Consider the following 14,816-nt stretch of genomic DNA (forward strand, 5'->3'; position numbering starts at 1 on the left):
ACACCATATGGAGGGTGGCAGCTTCCCCATTCCTGCCCCATAGCAAACATTCCTTCTAGAGTCTGCTAGTGGCAAAACTGATGTGAAATATTGTTGCCCGCTGACTCCGGGAGGATATGCTCCAGACATCTGGATGCAGCATGAAGAGAAGAATTATAGTTGGTGGAGGTTTTCTGTTTTGTTTTAAATGTTGCAACACACAAACAATAATTTAGCATTTCCTGGAAGTTTTATCTGGGCTGCCCAATTTGAAATGAGGACATGCAACGCAGCTGGATGTGACTGTGAACCTGTAACCTTTAGCAATGGTGGTTTTTCCTGTGGGAACTATTTAGGGTATTGTTTTTCTCATGACTTCAGTTTTCCCTTGCCTTCCTTAAAATGCATTATTTGCTGTCCTCATTTCTCCTAAACACTAACACATTATTTCCTGTTGTGTCGCTTCAACACAGCACAGCCCTTAGCAGAGGTAGGAGCTGGGGAAAAGAAGGAAAGAGGAACTGGCACCTCACTATAGCGGAACATTGATATTTTCTTCAGGGCAGGGCCCTTTGAATGTTAAAATGTGGATTGTCAGCTCTGCCTTTCTTGCACACACAACCCTTTCCAAAACATTCCTTAGGAGCAACATGTTTTCACCACACCTCAATTCATATTTGATAGGGCTGGGGGTGGGGATAGAAAAAAAATATTGCTCCATTTCTAACTCAGAGACGGCCAGCTAGCAGCCTACAGCTCAGACGTGGTCCCCAAAGCAGTTATATATGCAGCTGTTAGGTGGTCCTTCCCAGTATGTTGTAAGAAATTAGTTTCCATATTTAAACATCTTTGGATTCAAACGTGCTGCGACTGAGTGAGTGGGAGAGGCCTTTATTCCTCATGGATCACTGTGGGGCCCCTTTGTTGCAGGAAACGGTCCATTTTGAGAACGGATTTGAAAAGTTTATTTAATAAATGTATACCCCTCTTCCCGAGAAATATTCTGCACAAAATAAATTCTGTCGTAACTGTAATGGTTATAAGGGGTTGCTCGTGTGTAAGTTGCCGCCACTCTTGGCTAGGTAGCCTGGTTAAACCTGTTCTGGCTGGACAGCCCTTCACTTCGTGGCTGTTCAGTCGCTAGCAGAATCCGTCAGTGGGCGTTTCTTGAACTTCTTCCAGCAAAGAAGTTCTTTGACGCCAAGTCTACGCCTACTTTCCCTGCGCGGAAGTCTTCTGCGCAGGGTGGGTGTGGGTAGCGGAGGACCCGTGCTCTCCCCGCTGGTCTCCAGCAAAGAGTCCTGGAGCCCCCTCGCCGATTCTCCCATCTGCCCCCCTTTATCCCTGGTGTTACGCTGATTTCCTTCCCCAGCCGATGAGCTCCCTCTCTCCCTGCTGGGCCCCTCTCCAGCATCGCTTGAGAGCCTTGCCTCCACCTCTGGCTCCGATGTCAGTTCCCTGACAGTAACTAAAATTTTTACAATTTTTTTTTAAAAATAAAAATCATTGCATAGATTAATCTAATTAATAAGGCAACAGAGCAACCTGAAAACCCAGGCACTGAAAGGAGGTAGTCTTAAAAGTCCTCTTCAACTTTGCCAGGGATGGAGACTGCACCTCCAAAGCAACAGGGCCACTGCTGAGAAAGCCATGGGCAGATCACAATTTGGGGAAGTCATGAGCAACAACTCCTATTGTCACTTTTGACGTCAACGACAACTGCTTCCAATGAGAGCGAAGGGTCCGGCAGCAGATCCATGTGAAATAATATAGAAAGGACCCAATTATATAGGTGAGGGGCTTAGAGGTGGTCACATTTTAGCAACAACATAGGCATGTGGGTGAGGAACGCAGACCCTTTCCCCATCGTTATCTTCCCTCTATAGCCCCTCGCTGTTATTTCTCTCCTACGCAAGACCCTTCTCATATCGGAGCTTAGCTGAGGGAGAAAAGCTGTGTGAGGAACAGACAACTGGAACAAACCTTTTATTCAACAGCATGATACGATCAAGATGGATGTATCAAAATGACTGAACATTTTTAACTCCTCACAAATTCAGCACCATGTATCTCTTAATTTAGGTGCGTCAAACTTGGGCTAGGGAGACCCAGGTTCAAATCTCCACACTGCCATGGAGCTAAGTTGTTGACTGTGAGCCAGTCATGATCTTTCAGCGTAACCCACCTCAAAGAGTTGCTGTGAGGATAAAATGGGGAAGGGAGTGGTGTTTGGGAGGATAGTGATGTATGGTCCCCTCTCTGGACCATCTTAGTCTAGGAAGCTGAGGAAGAAGTGAGCGAGAGCAGCATCTTGGCCCATGCTTCAAGCCCCCTTAGGTCAGTGAGAAGCCTGTGATCCCCCCGTTGTTCTTGCAAGCAGATTTAGAGGCCTTCACAAACAAAAATCTTCCACATTGGGCCTTCACATGGTCATAAGGAACTTTTCTAAAGCCTTGAGCCCAAATGAAAACCGGAAATTGATAAGGATGAGCTGAATATATTATTATGCCTGCAGCTTGGGGAAAATCCTCATGTGCAAGAACAAATATTTCAAGCTTATGGTTTCTGGTGGAAACTCAGGTCATGTTGTGAGTGATTCTACAGCTGGGCCTCAGGCCAGAACAAATAAAATAATCAGCAAGCCACTTACAAGCCTCTTTGTTGACTATTCCTAGCTTTGGAAAGCTCCTATACATTTGCTGTTTTATTGAGTAACTTGAATATCATGCCTATCTTGTTACTAAATGAGAGCCCTGCCAGCTACTTGCTTGAGTGAACTGAACTCACACAAGCAAAGTATGTTTACTGGTGCTTAGAACGGCCTCATTAAAAGCAACCATTTAAATGTGGGTATGTAAAATATACAGTTCTTATTTATGACGACAATTCTGTGAGGGTCTGTCACTATTATTCCCCGGCCCTACCTGACACACAGAATCTAACTGGAGAGGCACTAAAAATAACAATAATAATCGTCTTCTTAATTCTCACAAAGTTGCTGATGAATTTTCATGAGGACTTTTGTAATTTTTTTAAAAAAGTGACGTGGAAATGTGGAGAAAGAATGAAAAAACGAGAAACTGAAACATACCAACTGGCTCACTGCAAGCTGATGGGGGCGGAGCTCTTCTTTTCTCCAGGCTTAGGAGACAAGTCAGGTCTCACCTCTGTCACACTAAGCTCTGAAGACTCAAAAGCAGAGAAGAGCCATATTGCATTCAAGTTTCTCTGAAGTCCAGTGTAAGGAAACTAGACCCCAAATATTCATTTTGTGTTGTGTCAGGCAGCTGCCTAACTCAAGAGAGGGTCACCACTTGTGACTACACAGTTGTGAACTGCTACATAGGAACTATGTGAGTGAGATCTTTTTGCATGCCCAGCACCTTACTGAGAATCAGTGTCTCTTGTTTACATGTTCTCTTCTTACAACAGAAGAGGGAAAAAGCAGACCAGAGCCTTCCGGTGGCCAGCAACGTGTAACATTTTATTTCTTTGGTTTAAAATACCTACAACAGTGCTACTTCATTGGACTTGTGTACATTACTTAGTTTTGCACCAGTTTAGACAACTCCCCCACCCACTGGACTGAGCAATCCCCGTGGTCTTTGCAGTGTTAAGCTCTTCTGCAATATCTTCCCCCCCTCCCAGCCAATGTGAATCTTCTCAGTGGATCCAAAATATCCCCTGATGCTTCTAAAAGCAACAGTGATATATCTAGGCTACACATATGCGAGTGACGCCAGCACAGACATGAGGACGAGCTTCCACAAGAGTCACCTGCTGGTTACTTTTCTTCCCCACAAATGGCTAGCAAGGCTTTGCGGTAATCTCCAGAGGTGTCCTTCTGCAAAAAGAAAGGAAGACAAAATGAAAACCAGAAATGCCTACAAGTGATCAGCCTCACTGGTAAATCAGAGGATATAGAAACTTAAAAATGATCTTTTTAAGGCAATTCCAACATGTGTCTTTTGATGTATCTACACTGCCGCCTTTAAATGGATTTAACTATCATTACTTTGTGCTGGAGAAGCCTCAAACTACTAGGACTCTTTAGCATAAGCCGTAACTATTACGATAGCATAAAATGATATCATTTCTTAATGTGGATATTTCCTATAGCATCTCCTTAATGTCGTTTGCTGGTGAGTTATTCTTCAAAGAAACCTGAAGGGCCGCTTTTGAAGGTTACAGTTCATTCTCTGTCTAGGAAAAAGCCCAGGTAATTTTGAAAATGTACAAGCACATTGATCAGGCACCTGCTACTCATAGCAGCTGTCTGATTAGATGCTATCGTGGTAAAGCACATATGCCCATACGCGTCAAATTTTAGTCTACGGTTGTTCTTACAGGAAGACACATCTCTATGGAGGAAATTCTAATGGTGTGAAGCAGTCTTACTATGACTGCACATTCTTTTTGCCACCTATGCTTGGGTGGAACATTCACCTGGTATGAACAGGCTGCTGTGAGTACAACCAGTCGAAGATGTACATGAAACAAATCATAAAGGTCAGCACAGCTCACTGCACACAAACATGAGGTTCTGGTTCTGGTTTTTGTGCTGGCAAAAACCAGAACCTCTCATTACCTCGATCATGTGATAGAGAGATTTGTCATAAATATCCCAAAATTCACGCCGGATGTTGAGCAGATCAATTTCACTCCTTGAGACAATAATCCTGATAAGAGTTCGGTCGTCTGTGCCAGCACCCTTGGGAGATCAAAAAACCAGTAAGAATTTATTTATTTTTTTAAAGAGAGAGCAAGGGCAGGAAGTGTGGGGACTTTCCCGCACACTGCTATCAGCAAAATATTTTGAAAAGGTGGCAACAAGCTCTATCAACCAGAGGTAGAGTGCTTTTGTTTACAGTGATACTTGGCAGATGGTAGAATGGGAGCTTCATGCTCTGTTCTGCTAATGAACATCAGCATTGAGAGATGAGCTGGTGCTGGGCACATACCAATGCCGCCTCAGGTTGTTGCTGCTACGCCACTCAACCTCTTTAGAGCAAAGCTCTATATTTGAAATGGGAGAACGATGCAAGCCTTTAGCACTGTGACTCTCATTGCTGCATCTGTTTCACTGACAAATTCTCCAAATTGACTCCCTTCGAACAAGCAACAAACTATTTGCTGAAGGGGCCTCCTGATTGTTTCAGTGAATCACAAGCAGGAATTAGCCATCTCAAATGCAGGTCCATTCAGGAAACCACCCCAACTCCTACTTTGCAATCAGATGATTATTATTGTAATTAAAAAGCTTCTGATCTAGCCTTCCCTTTCCTGGTGAGAGTCAAAACAGCAAAGGGAATGTAGTTTTTACCTTCATGGATTTGTACAGCTTGTCGGCAAAGAAAGCTTGCTTGTTCTTGACACTCCGCACTTGAAAGAAAGAGCAGTGCAACATGAAAACATTGTACAGGGAGCCCCATCTCAATCAACCCCCACACCCATGTTTTTAAAGAGCTACGGTGTCTCAGGTTGCTTTTTTGGTTTGTGTGTAGAAAGAAAGGAGTGGAGAGGAAAAGACAGCTCTTGGAAAGCAACCCCCCCCCCAATTACTGTATTGAATGTCCAAATTTGGTTGACAGGGTGGGAGAAATGGTTCATGTTTGCTGTCTGGGTCAATCACAGATGGATGTAGGTTTCTAGAGCCCAGGTTTGCAAGCAGAGGGCTCTAAATGTATAGTGTGGTTGCCTCATCTCCATTAAAGAAAAAAACCATAGATGTTTTTTGAAAAACTGCACGATTCTGGTGTTTGCAGTAGGAGGAAAGCCATATGGATGGTTGGGTAGCCACTTCCTGCTCTGTGAGGGAATTGCAAAATTTAAGTGTGCAAGGATGTTGCAAAATGTTTTAACTATGCAGCAAGGGGCAATGCATCCAGCAGGTGTTGCTTCTCTCATGACTGTTCTCCAGGCTTCTTGTCTATCCAGCATCCTTCTCTGGACACCACTGGAGGGGATCTCTGGGTCTGCAGTGAATTCAACAGGCCCACTAACACGCTACAAGATGACTAGAGAAGCAGCCACTGAAGAAGCCACATTCGAGCTCAGTGGTGGCAAAGCTCGCAGCGGGTGGCGGCCATTTCCTGTTAGTCTTGGTGAAGGTACATTTTTAAAAGTCTGTTCAGGAGAACAAGATTGCAGGCAGGTCAGCCAGCCTGAGGGAATCAACATACTGCAACCAAGCAGAAAGTTGCTGATAAAGAGAGATAGTGCTTGAAGCCTCTAAGACCTATATGACATACTGCTGAGCCATGCCAAAGGTTACGGTGTCAGTGAGATCCTATTCACTGATTCTATCTAACAGCCAAGTCTCAGCCAAAGGTGTTTGAAATCTGCACAGCAATCTCCAAGAGCAAGTTTCTAGCTCTCAAAGCTGTACAAAAAAAGGCTGGAAACATGCATACAAATGTTGGTAAAGGTGCATAGTGTGCCAACATAAGATTTCAGCTGGTTAGGAGGCATACCACATACCACTCCTTCCTCAGCAGGCCAATAGCTAAGTCCCCACTGGATACATAGCAAGTCACCCATATAGCCTCTCTTAGACATTAATACCATTCACTGGAATAGCTGAATTCTGTGAAATTCTTTATTTTTATTATTTTTATTTATTAAATTTGTATACTGCCTATACCCATAGATCTCAGGGCAAAAATTACAATTACCAGCCCACACATTTTTTTTGCAAGTGGAATACAACAGGAAATTTAACTAAGGCCAGCTTGCTTCATCTCAGGAATATTATAAAAATTTGGTTGACTGTTGAGGTGGACTAGTTGCAAGAGCAAGTTCAGCAGGGCAAGGTTTGCTGAAGTCCACACTCAATGTGCAAGGAAAGCACAAGCCTCTTTTTTTTACGCCCGTGCAAGAGACACTCACCAATGGCTAAAAAGACGTCGCGCACATCTCCAGACATCCGCTTGTTGATGGCATGTGCCACATCATGGTTCGTCATCTTAACGAACTCCTGGAAGACTACAAGGATTGAAGGTAGAGAATAAGAAATCAGAACCCTCTATGGCTTTGGAATGACCTAAAAGCTAAGCTAGGGAACTAGCCAACTGTCCTCAGTGAGCAATGGGACTGGCAACAGCAGTGTCATAAAACTGCTATGCCTTTAGTCCACTTCTACAGTGTGTTAGGCAAGGTCAAGTATGTCCAAGGGCAATTAGGTGCTGCCACAGGGAAGTATCAAATATCAAGATGTTCTACAGAAAAGTACAGTTAGTGAAACAAACCTCCTAACCCTGAATTCCATCAGAGGAGCAGGTGTTCTTGAGCTAAAGGAGAATTTCTTTCTTTCTTTTTTGTAGCACAACAATTGCATCAGCAACCTCTTTCCTTCAAAGCCCCTGAGGAGGTAATAGTTGCCCTTTTCCAAACTACAATAACACGGCCTGAGAAAGGTCAGGTCAATGAGTCTGCATCTAGGCACGGGCTCCACAACATTCAACAAACACACCACTCCCTCCCTGTTTACCTCTCCGGAGCTGGGGGTAGCTCTGCGTACACAAGATGGTCATGAAGCGTGTCTCCAGAGATGTCGAATCATCACCGGAAACATCGGACAATTTCTGCGAAACCAAAGAAGATTGAAGGGATGGGGAAGAACAGCAAAGGATAAAGGCTAGTGAAATATTTTCCTTTTGATTCCTGAGAGCCTATATACTAGTGCATTCCTGTAAGAAGGTTGCTATGTATTCCTCCATTAATATGGCAGCAAAGATTGTGAAAGCAGCTCAGCAAAAGCTTCTGTGACTATTATGAGAAGGCTGGCAACAAGTAGAAGTCTGCCCAAGTAGGATTCTCTCTCCAAGTGTACTAAACATATTGCCATTTGAGCTGATCCAGTGAGAGATCACCATCAGGCTCAAAAAGGTTCCATGTGACTATGACTGAGAGACACTCCCTAATCATTAGGGCTCTGACAGGCCTCTCCATTTGGCCTGCAAGGCTGTTTTGGTTAAGCCACATATTGGTCCTACACAAGGAGGAATATAGGACATCAAGTGTGGGGCAGGTAACAAGATGCAGGTGGGCTAAAAGGGGGACTGCAGTTGATCGGAATACCTGAAAAGTCCCATGCAGGGCACTTTGCAAGCCTTGACAATCCACTTTTTGTGGGAGGTTTGCAGAGCAATGTGCCTTTGCCCACATGCGGCAATGATGTCAGGTGACTGACTTGTCAAACTTGGCCTGTGGTGGTGAGGGAGATGTGGCAAGCCAGACAGATCCAGTTCCCCACTCCTGGCCTAATGGGTCTATAACAGAAGACACCCCTCACCCTCGAGAAGCTTATGAACACCTCAAGGCTATATGTAACTCTAACATCTTTTCCTACCCCTAAACGGACAACTCAGCTGGTTTTTTAAAATTTTGCCACAACAGGTAAAAAAGGAGGTCATATTTTACATCGTCACCTGTGGGACATTAACACACAGAAATAGCAACCATTTCTTCCCAAACACCAAAAAAGGTTGCGTGAAACTGCCCTTTGACAATAAATACATGCAACAATGCAATGACAATTCATCTTCCCATGTGCTTCATATGTAGTGAGAAATGTACAGCACAACTAATGGCACTCTTATGTTTTGGAACACTTAGCAGGTCACTAACAATTTCCCCAATTGCTTTTAATTGTCCTCCCTGTGCAGTTAATTACCTAGTTATTATGCAAACTTTTGACATTCTCTGCTCCTCTCTGGGTACTTTGAGAAGCATACCCCCTCCCTTGCCTTCCCAGTTTTGCAGGCGAGAAGTCATGCCTAAATAAGCCAACAGTAGATTTTTTATAATTTATCCTCCCCCACTACTGTAAGGGAATGTTTTCAGGTTATCTTTGGTTGGAGAGCCAGATGAATACAGGCAGTAGGGCAGGCCCAACAGCCAGTGAGATATGGGCTAAGATGGGTTTGGCAAACCTCTGAGTGGCCATGTGCCCAACTCTAAGCAAAAGACATTCCTCCCTTTGAAGGGTTGTCAAAGGACAGTTTGCTGTTTTAAGAGCTGACCAACATACGCCTACTTTAAAAGGTAAAGAGCCCAAAAAAGGAAAGCAGGAGGAGCCTTGAAGCTGTTAGCTGCTGGACAGCAATGTGAGTCTGCACAAAGCTCACCTGGCCACAGTCTTCCCACTATGGCAAGATGTATTGCACTTCTATTTAAATCTTCAGCAATTTTGCATCTATATGTACATATAAATTACCAAATGCACATTTTGTGCGAAGTCAAGTCCTCATTTTTGACAGTGCACAAGTGGTCACTCTAAAAAACCTTCCTGTGGTTTGGAAGGCACTGTTGTGTGAGTCCACCCCATGAGTCCTGAATAAAGTATCAAACAACAAAAATGGCAGGCACTCACCAGGGTTTCAGCAACAACCTGACAACAGAGAGAAAGAGGGAGAGAGAGAGGAAGGCAACAGGGTCAGAGATAGGCCTGTGCAGCACTTTCTTAGGATTTCATAGATTAAAAACAGGTCATTCTAATCTCTCAAGCCAAGATCTTCAGGCTCCCGAAAAGTGGCAGCAGATTCATTTCTCAGACCATGTGCAGCCCTTCAGATATTTCTATGTGTCCAATTAAACGCCTAAACGAAAAATATATCCCTTTGTTCAGAAAAAGTATATCTGCCAATGCTCAGATGTGGAAGAGGGTCAAAAAGAGAATGGAAAAGGAAAGGGAAACATATCTGCAAAGGACCTTTGGCCTGGGGTAAAGAATGTTCTAATCACATACACATGCACACATACGCCCAGTTTCGCAAGACTTCAAGAACACAAGGTCTGTGCCCCAAGGAGCTTCCAGAGAGAGGAGACAAGCCAAAGATGGACCAAGAATTGTGGGGAAAGAGAACATTCAGCACTGGAGCAGAAATTAGAAATCTAAGGCAAAGGGGACAGGAAGATGAGAGGGGCTTGGGTTTTGTATATGGCAGGAAATAATAATAGTTCTGGTTGATGGGGTGGGGGGTGGGGTGGGGAGGAAAGCGACATGCCAAAATAATTCTGCTTGCAGTTTCAGTATGCTGATGTGACATCTATGTAAGAATCAGATGCTGTGAAGGGGGAGGTGGGTGGTGTTGTGTGGTCTTGCTAACAATCACAATTTAGGTGTATTCTGAATGTCCCATTATGCATCCTCACCCTGCTCAGCACTAATTGGCACACGTTTAGTTTTGCCATGACCTGCCTAAAATACAGCATTTTAGCCACCAGCCTCTGTATCTCTCTCTTTCTCCTGCCTAAGTAGACTCAGAAGCAACAAAGCACAGTTGGTTTAAAAACATGCACAAGCATGCAAAAGTATCAGCACTCCCCCACATGGCAACAATGCTAACTGCATCGTTCCACATAAATCAGAACTTAGCTGGGGGCACATAAACAAACTATGTGCATATAAAATGGATTACCTAATTACTTTCCATTTTTAATACAGATGTCCTTATTATGGATTACAAAACTACAGTCATGGTGTGCAACAATACCACTAAACTCCCCAAACAGAAACCACCTCTTTACTGTATATTAATTGAAAATATCTGGATGGTACAACTCTTTATTCTAGGACTTGCAACACTGTCATTAATATGATGGCATTTAAAAACACCGGAAAACACCGGAAAACTATTTTGGGGTGGGGAGTCTATGGTATCTTATTTCCAATGTATCTGGAATCACAGAAACCACATGATTTAGCATGGAGTGCGGCAGTTTGAGCAGAGGCAAAGATCAGGGAGTATCATTTCATCATTTTCAATTCCCAGCCTTGCGGGGGAAAGGCAGAAATAAATAAATGCCTTTGCACGTGTGGTTTTATTTCAAGAATATATATTTTAAAGTCTGCATTTCTCACCTGGGCATCCGCCTGAGCTTTAGCAAGGTCCTCTCCTCCTTCATCGCGGGCCCCCTGTGTCCAAACATTGAAAGTAGTGAATAAAGGTGCAAAAAGCGTCTGTAAAAATGACTAGAAGCAAGTCTGACACCAGCAGGCAGCATCCTCAGTCAACTGGGGCTCCTGAGGATGCTCTGACTGGATGCTGTAACAATTGGGCCACAATGCACAGGAGCAGTGTTATGTCGCTCTGTGCCTTATGGACAACCACAATGGCATCTAGCTGATGCTGACAGAGCTGCTATCACTATCACCGCTGCTGCTGCCACCATCCATCTCTAGTATGCTCCATCCACCTACCACTCTTGTCCTGTGGAAATAACTAACGGCAGGAGGAAGATGGGTGCTGCCTACCATTCAAAACGTGTCTCACGGAGCGGACACAGGCATGATGCTTTAATTCTAGACACAAGGCGACCGCAACATCATGGCTAGCGATTTGCAAAATGTGATATTACAGTGGGACATTGGCTAGCGATTTGCAAAATGTGATATTACAGTGGGGCAGCAAAAAAAAACAAAAAAAACCCCTAGCTTTACAAAAAGGAGGTGGTGGTCTGCAACAGTGCAGAGACAGGCAGAAAAACATAAACCAGCCTTCAAATTCCAAGTAGGTTGCCAGGTTTTTCATTCAGTCGGGTCTCCTGTAACTTTTAACGCATGCAGAACAGGCAGAAATCATCACAGGTTTCCCTATCATAGTGTTGGAAGGGGCCCCCATTGCCACCTGGTCAACTGTCCCCCCCCGTACCACTAATAAAGCATCCCTGACAGCTTACGTATTCAAAAATATGTAACAAAGGAGAGTTCGCCACCTTTCAAGGCAGCCTGAGCAGCTCATACAGTCAGAATTGCTGTTTCAGACCACCACCACCCCTTGTAATTTGAACCCAATGGTTCAGATCCTGTCCTCTGTAGTAACAGAAAACAATTCACTAATAATAATAATAATAATAATAATAATAATAGATTTATACCCCACCCATCTGGCTGGGTTTTCCCAGCCTCTCTGGGCGGCTTCCAACAAAATATTAAAATACAATGGTCTGTTAAACATTAAAAGCTTCCTTAAACAGGGCTGCATTCAGATGTCTTCTAAAAGTCTGGTAGTTGTTTTTCTCTTTGACATCTGGTGGGAGGGCATTCCACAGGGCGGGTGCCACTACCGAGAAGGCCCTCTGCCTGGTTCCCTGTAACTTGGCTTCTGGCAGTCCCTCGCTGCTGGACCTCAAGTGTCCGGATAGAATGATGGGGGTGGAGACGCTCCTTTACTCCATCAAAGAAGCAACTACCTGGCTGTCATATTGCCCCTTAATCATCTCTTCTCCAGGCTAAGCACAGCCAACTCCTTCAACCACTTCTATCCACCTTTGTGTCAGGAAACAGCTCAGTGGTTTCTACTTGTCCTGCTATTTGGGAGGCATGCGGGAGAGAGTCCTTACCAGAGCCAGAGAGATGAGGATCCTTTTGAAATGCCCCGAAGTGTCAGAACTCAGTGCATCTTCCAAAGACTTACTGTAGGCTGAAAAAAGAGTAGAGGAAGGCATCATGAGGATTGGTTTTGTGCATTTTGTCTTTCCTAATTGTGATCATTGCATTCTCACATATTGGCATACGGATGCACAAAGGCCTCATCTTCATGGGAAACATGGGGGCAAATATCTCTCTCTCTCTCTCTCTCTGTCACACACACACACACACACACACAGAGAGAGAGAGAGAGAGAGAGAGAGAGAGAGAGAGTGTTTATAAGTCCACCAATTCCTTAAAGAAGGGACCGTGTTCTCAGAGAACTTTACCGTCTTTATACGCTGTGTTAATTGCTTGGATCTCCTGGTTGTTCCGAGTGGCCAAAATTTCAATGAGAACACTTTCATCAGTTCCAGCCCCCTGAAAGGATTATAAAGATACATGACAGTTGTTAGAATATATTTCAGAGTATCTACAAGCAGGCCACCTATTTTATTTTATTTTATTTTATTTTATTTTATTTTATTTTATTTTATTTTATTTTATTTTATTTTATTTTACAGGGGGGGGGAGCACTGTCTAGAAGTGGCTACATTTCTGGATGCGAGGCATCTCACTGCTGGGGAATACCAGCCCTTGAGCTCACAGGGACCTCCAGAAACCCCCTGCAACTCCTCAGTAAAAGGAGAAGTGGTTCACGGCTTAGTCAGCTAGAACTGGAATCAGGAACAGCAGGTTATGCTAGGCCAGATGAAATATCCCTAACAGTCTCACAAGGGCTGAAGAATCTCCTTGAGGGAAAAGCAGAGTAGGGGGTTCCCTACCTCCCTTTCTCCTCATGGAGACCTAAATCCTGGAACTAGCTTTTTTGTGGGAGGTGGGTGGGGGTGGATTCCATACTGTTTGATAAGGATGAGTACCAAAAGGGAATTCCCAGTTTTAGTTTTAGTTTTAGTTTCTAAAGACGGCATGGGGAACCGGCCTCGTTCTCTTCCTACAAACCAGGGCTATGTGACTCTGAGCCTCTATGGTTTGTAGCCCCCAGGGCAACAAGTGGACTTCCAGTTTCCCCCTGTCAAACAAGCCTGCTTGTTCTGGATCTATACTGTAGACACACTTGGGGCAGTTTCAACTTGGCCTGCTCCTTACGCATCATTATGTCCTTTGAATACCAAAGCAAGGGAAAAGTTTCCTTTTCATCTCACTGACGCTTAAAAAGTATCAGTTAGGTGAGTTTCCATTCACAGAGCCTAAATCAGAAAGGGGAGCCTTCCATGCACCCAGGGCCTGCTGTTATATAACGTTAAGCAATGAAGTCACATTTGGGTATATCTATCTTACAAAGCTACAATACCTCCATAGCTTTCTTCAGTTGCTTAGCATCATACTGCGCTGGTGTCATCATTAGTCCAAGAATAACCTTCGCCAAGGGCCCCGATATTTCAGACTTCAGGTCAGCTATCAGGTCCTGTCATGGGAAACACAGATCTGAAACCCTGAAGGACTGCTGCCCATCAGGCAGGCAATACTGAGCTAAATGGATCAGTAGTTTTGATTTAACATTCACCCATGACAATGGGAAAGGAGAATGGGTTTATCCCCTCTCTCCCTGCATTGTTTTCCTAAGCTAATAATCTAAATTATCCTACACAGACATATAATTCTATGCTTTGCTCTACACAGGGCAAAGAGAAGGTTCAGAGGGATTTTCACTGGGAAAACAGCAAAGGCTGTAAAGGATAAAAACCCTCCACCCTCTCCAAGTACTTTGGCCTTGATCCACAATCCCATAAACACACATACAGTTATTCTATCCATTGCTTTTTCTTTTTTAAACAAGAAAACATTGGAATTCAGTTCCTGGATTTTCTACCATCTTGTCTAGTTACAAGTAATTAAAACAGTCAGCTGCTTGGGGTGGGGCTTTTGTCTTAAAAGTGGAATATAAGCAAGCAACAGAAAGATGATGGGTGATATTGAACTTTTAGTCAGAGCAGACCTGCTGAAATTAACATGAGCATGTTAGGTCCATTAATTCCAATGAGTTTACTCTGCGTAAAACTTAGCTAAATACCACTCAATCCATTTTTGTGATGTGCTTTAATTTGCTGGAAGAAGGGTGGTTCAGAAATAAAATAACGGGTGAGATTCACCTAACGAAGCCTATTAATGGAAACCTTCTGAAAGGACTTCTGCTTGTGCAATGGGCTTTCCCTCCTCTCTTTGCCCCACATGCCCCCCTCAGTTGATTCTATGGTGGGTTAGCAAAACCCCTAGAACAGCACAAGGGTGAAGAGAGGGGAATCATTTCATCTGGCAAGCCAATATGCATGTGTAGATACAATGATTAGGAGAGTTGAATTTCTTCCATAGATTATAATAATAATAATGCCAAATTCCTGCTTTTAAAAAGGGATTTATTTATTTTTTAATGACACATCTATGGACATTGGAGGAGACAGCA

The 14,816-nt window shown here is 43.8% G+C and overlaps 1 protein-coding gene across 2 annotated transcripts in view; it reads right to left on the reverse strand.

The window, feature by feature from the left end:
• Positions 1 to 3,442: 3,442 nt before the first annotated feature.
• The window catches only part of ANXA6 (annexin A6), a 35,081-nt gene continuing 23,707 nt past the window's right edge, over positions 3,443 to 14,816 (reverse strand). Inside the window, exons 17-26 of one of the 2 annotated variants that reach the window (XM_079968236.1) lie at positions 13,707 to 13,820; positions 12,682 to 12,772; positions 12,325 to 12,404; positions 10,844 to 10,897; positions 9,353 to 9,370; positions 7,469 to 7,562; positions 6,868 to 6,963; positions 5,303 to 5,361; positions 4,568 to 4,690; positions 3,443 to 3,823 (exon numbers count right to left, since the gene is read on the reverse strand). In XM_079968236.1, the coding sequence (XP_079824362.1) occupies positions 3,764 to 3,823; positions 4,568 to 4,690; positions 5,303 to 5,361; positions 6,868 to 6,963; positions 7,469 to 7,562; positions 9,353 to 9,370; positions 10,844 to 10,897; positions 12,325 to 12,404; positions 12,682 to 12,772; positions 13,707 to 13,820 (789 nt within the window). In that variant the 3' untranslated portion in view covers positions 3,443 to 3,763. The remainder of the gene's footprint in view (positions 3,824 to 4,567; positions 4,691 to 5,302; positions 5,362 to 6,867; positions 6,964 to 7,468; positions 7,563 to 9,352; positions 9,371 to 10,843; positions 10,898 to 12,324; positions 12,405 to 12,681; positions 12,773 to 13,706; positions 13,821 to 14,816) is intronic. The other variant, XM_079968237.1, reaches the window with a different exon arrangement.

This window comes from Podarcis cretensis (genome assembly GCF_951804945.1).
Source record: "Podarcis cretensis genome assembly, chromosome: 2".
Lineage (NCBI taxonomy): Eukaryota > Metazoa > Chordata > Lepidosauria > Squamata > Lacertidae > Podarcis > Podarcis cretensis.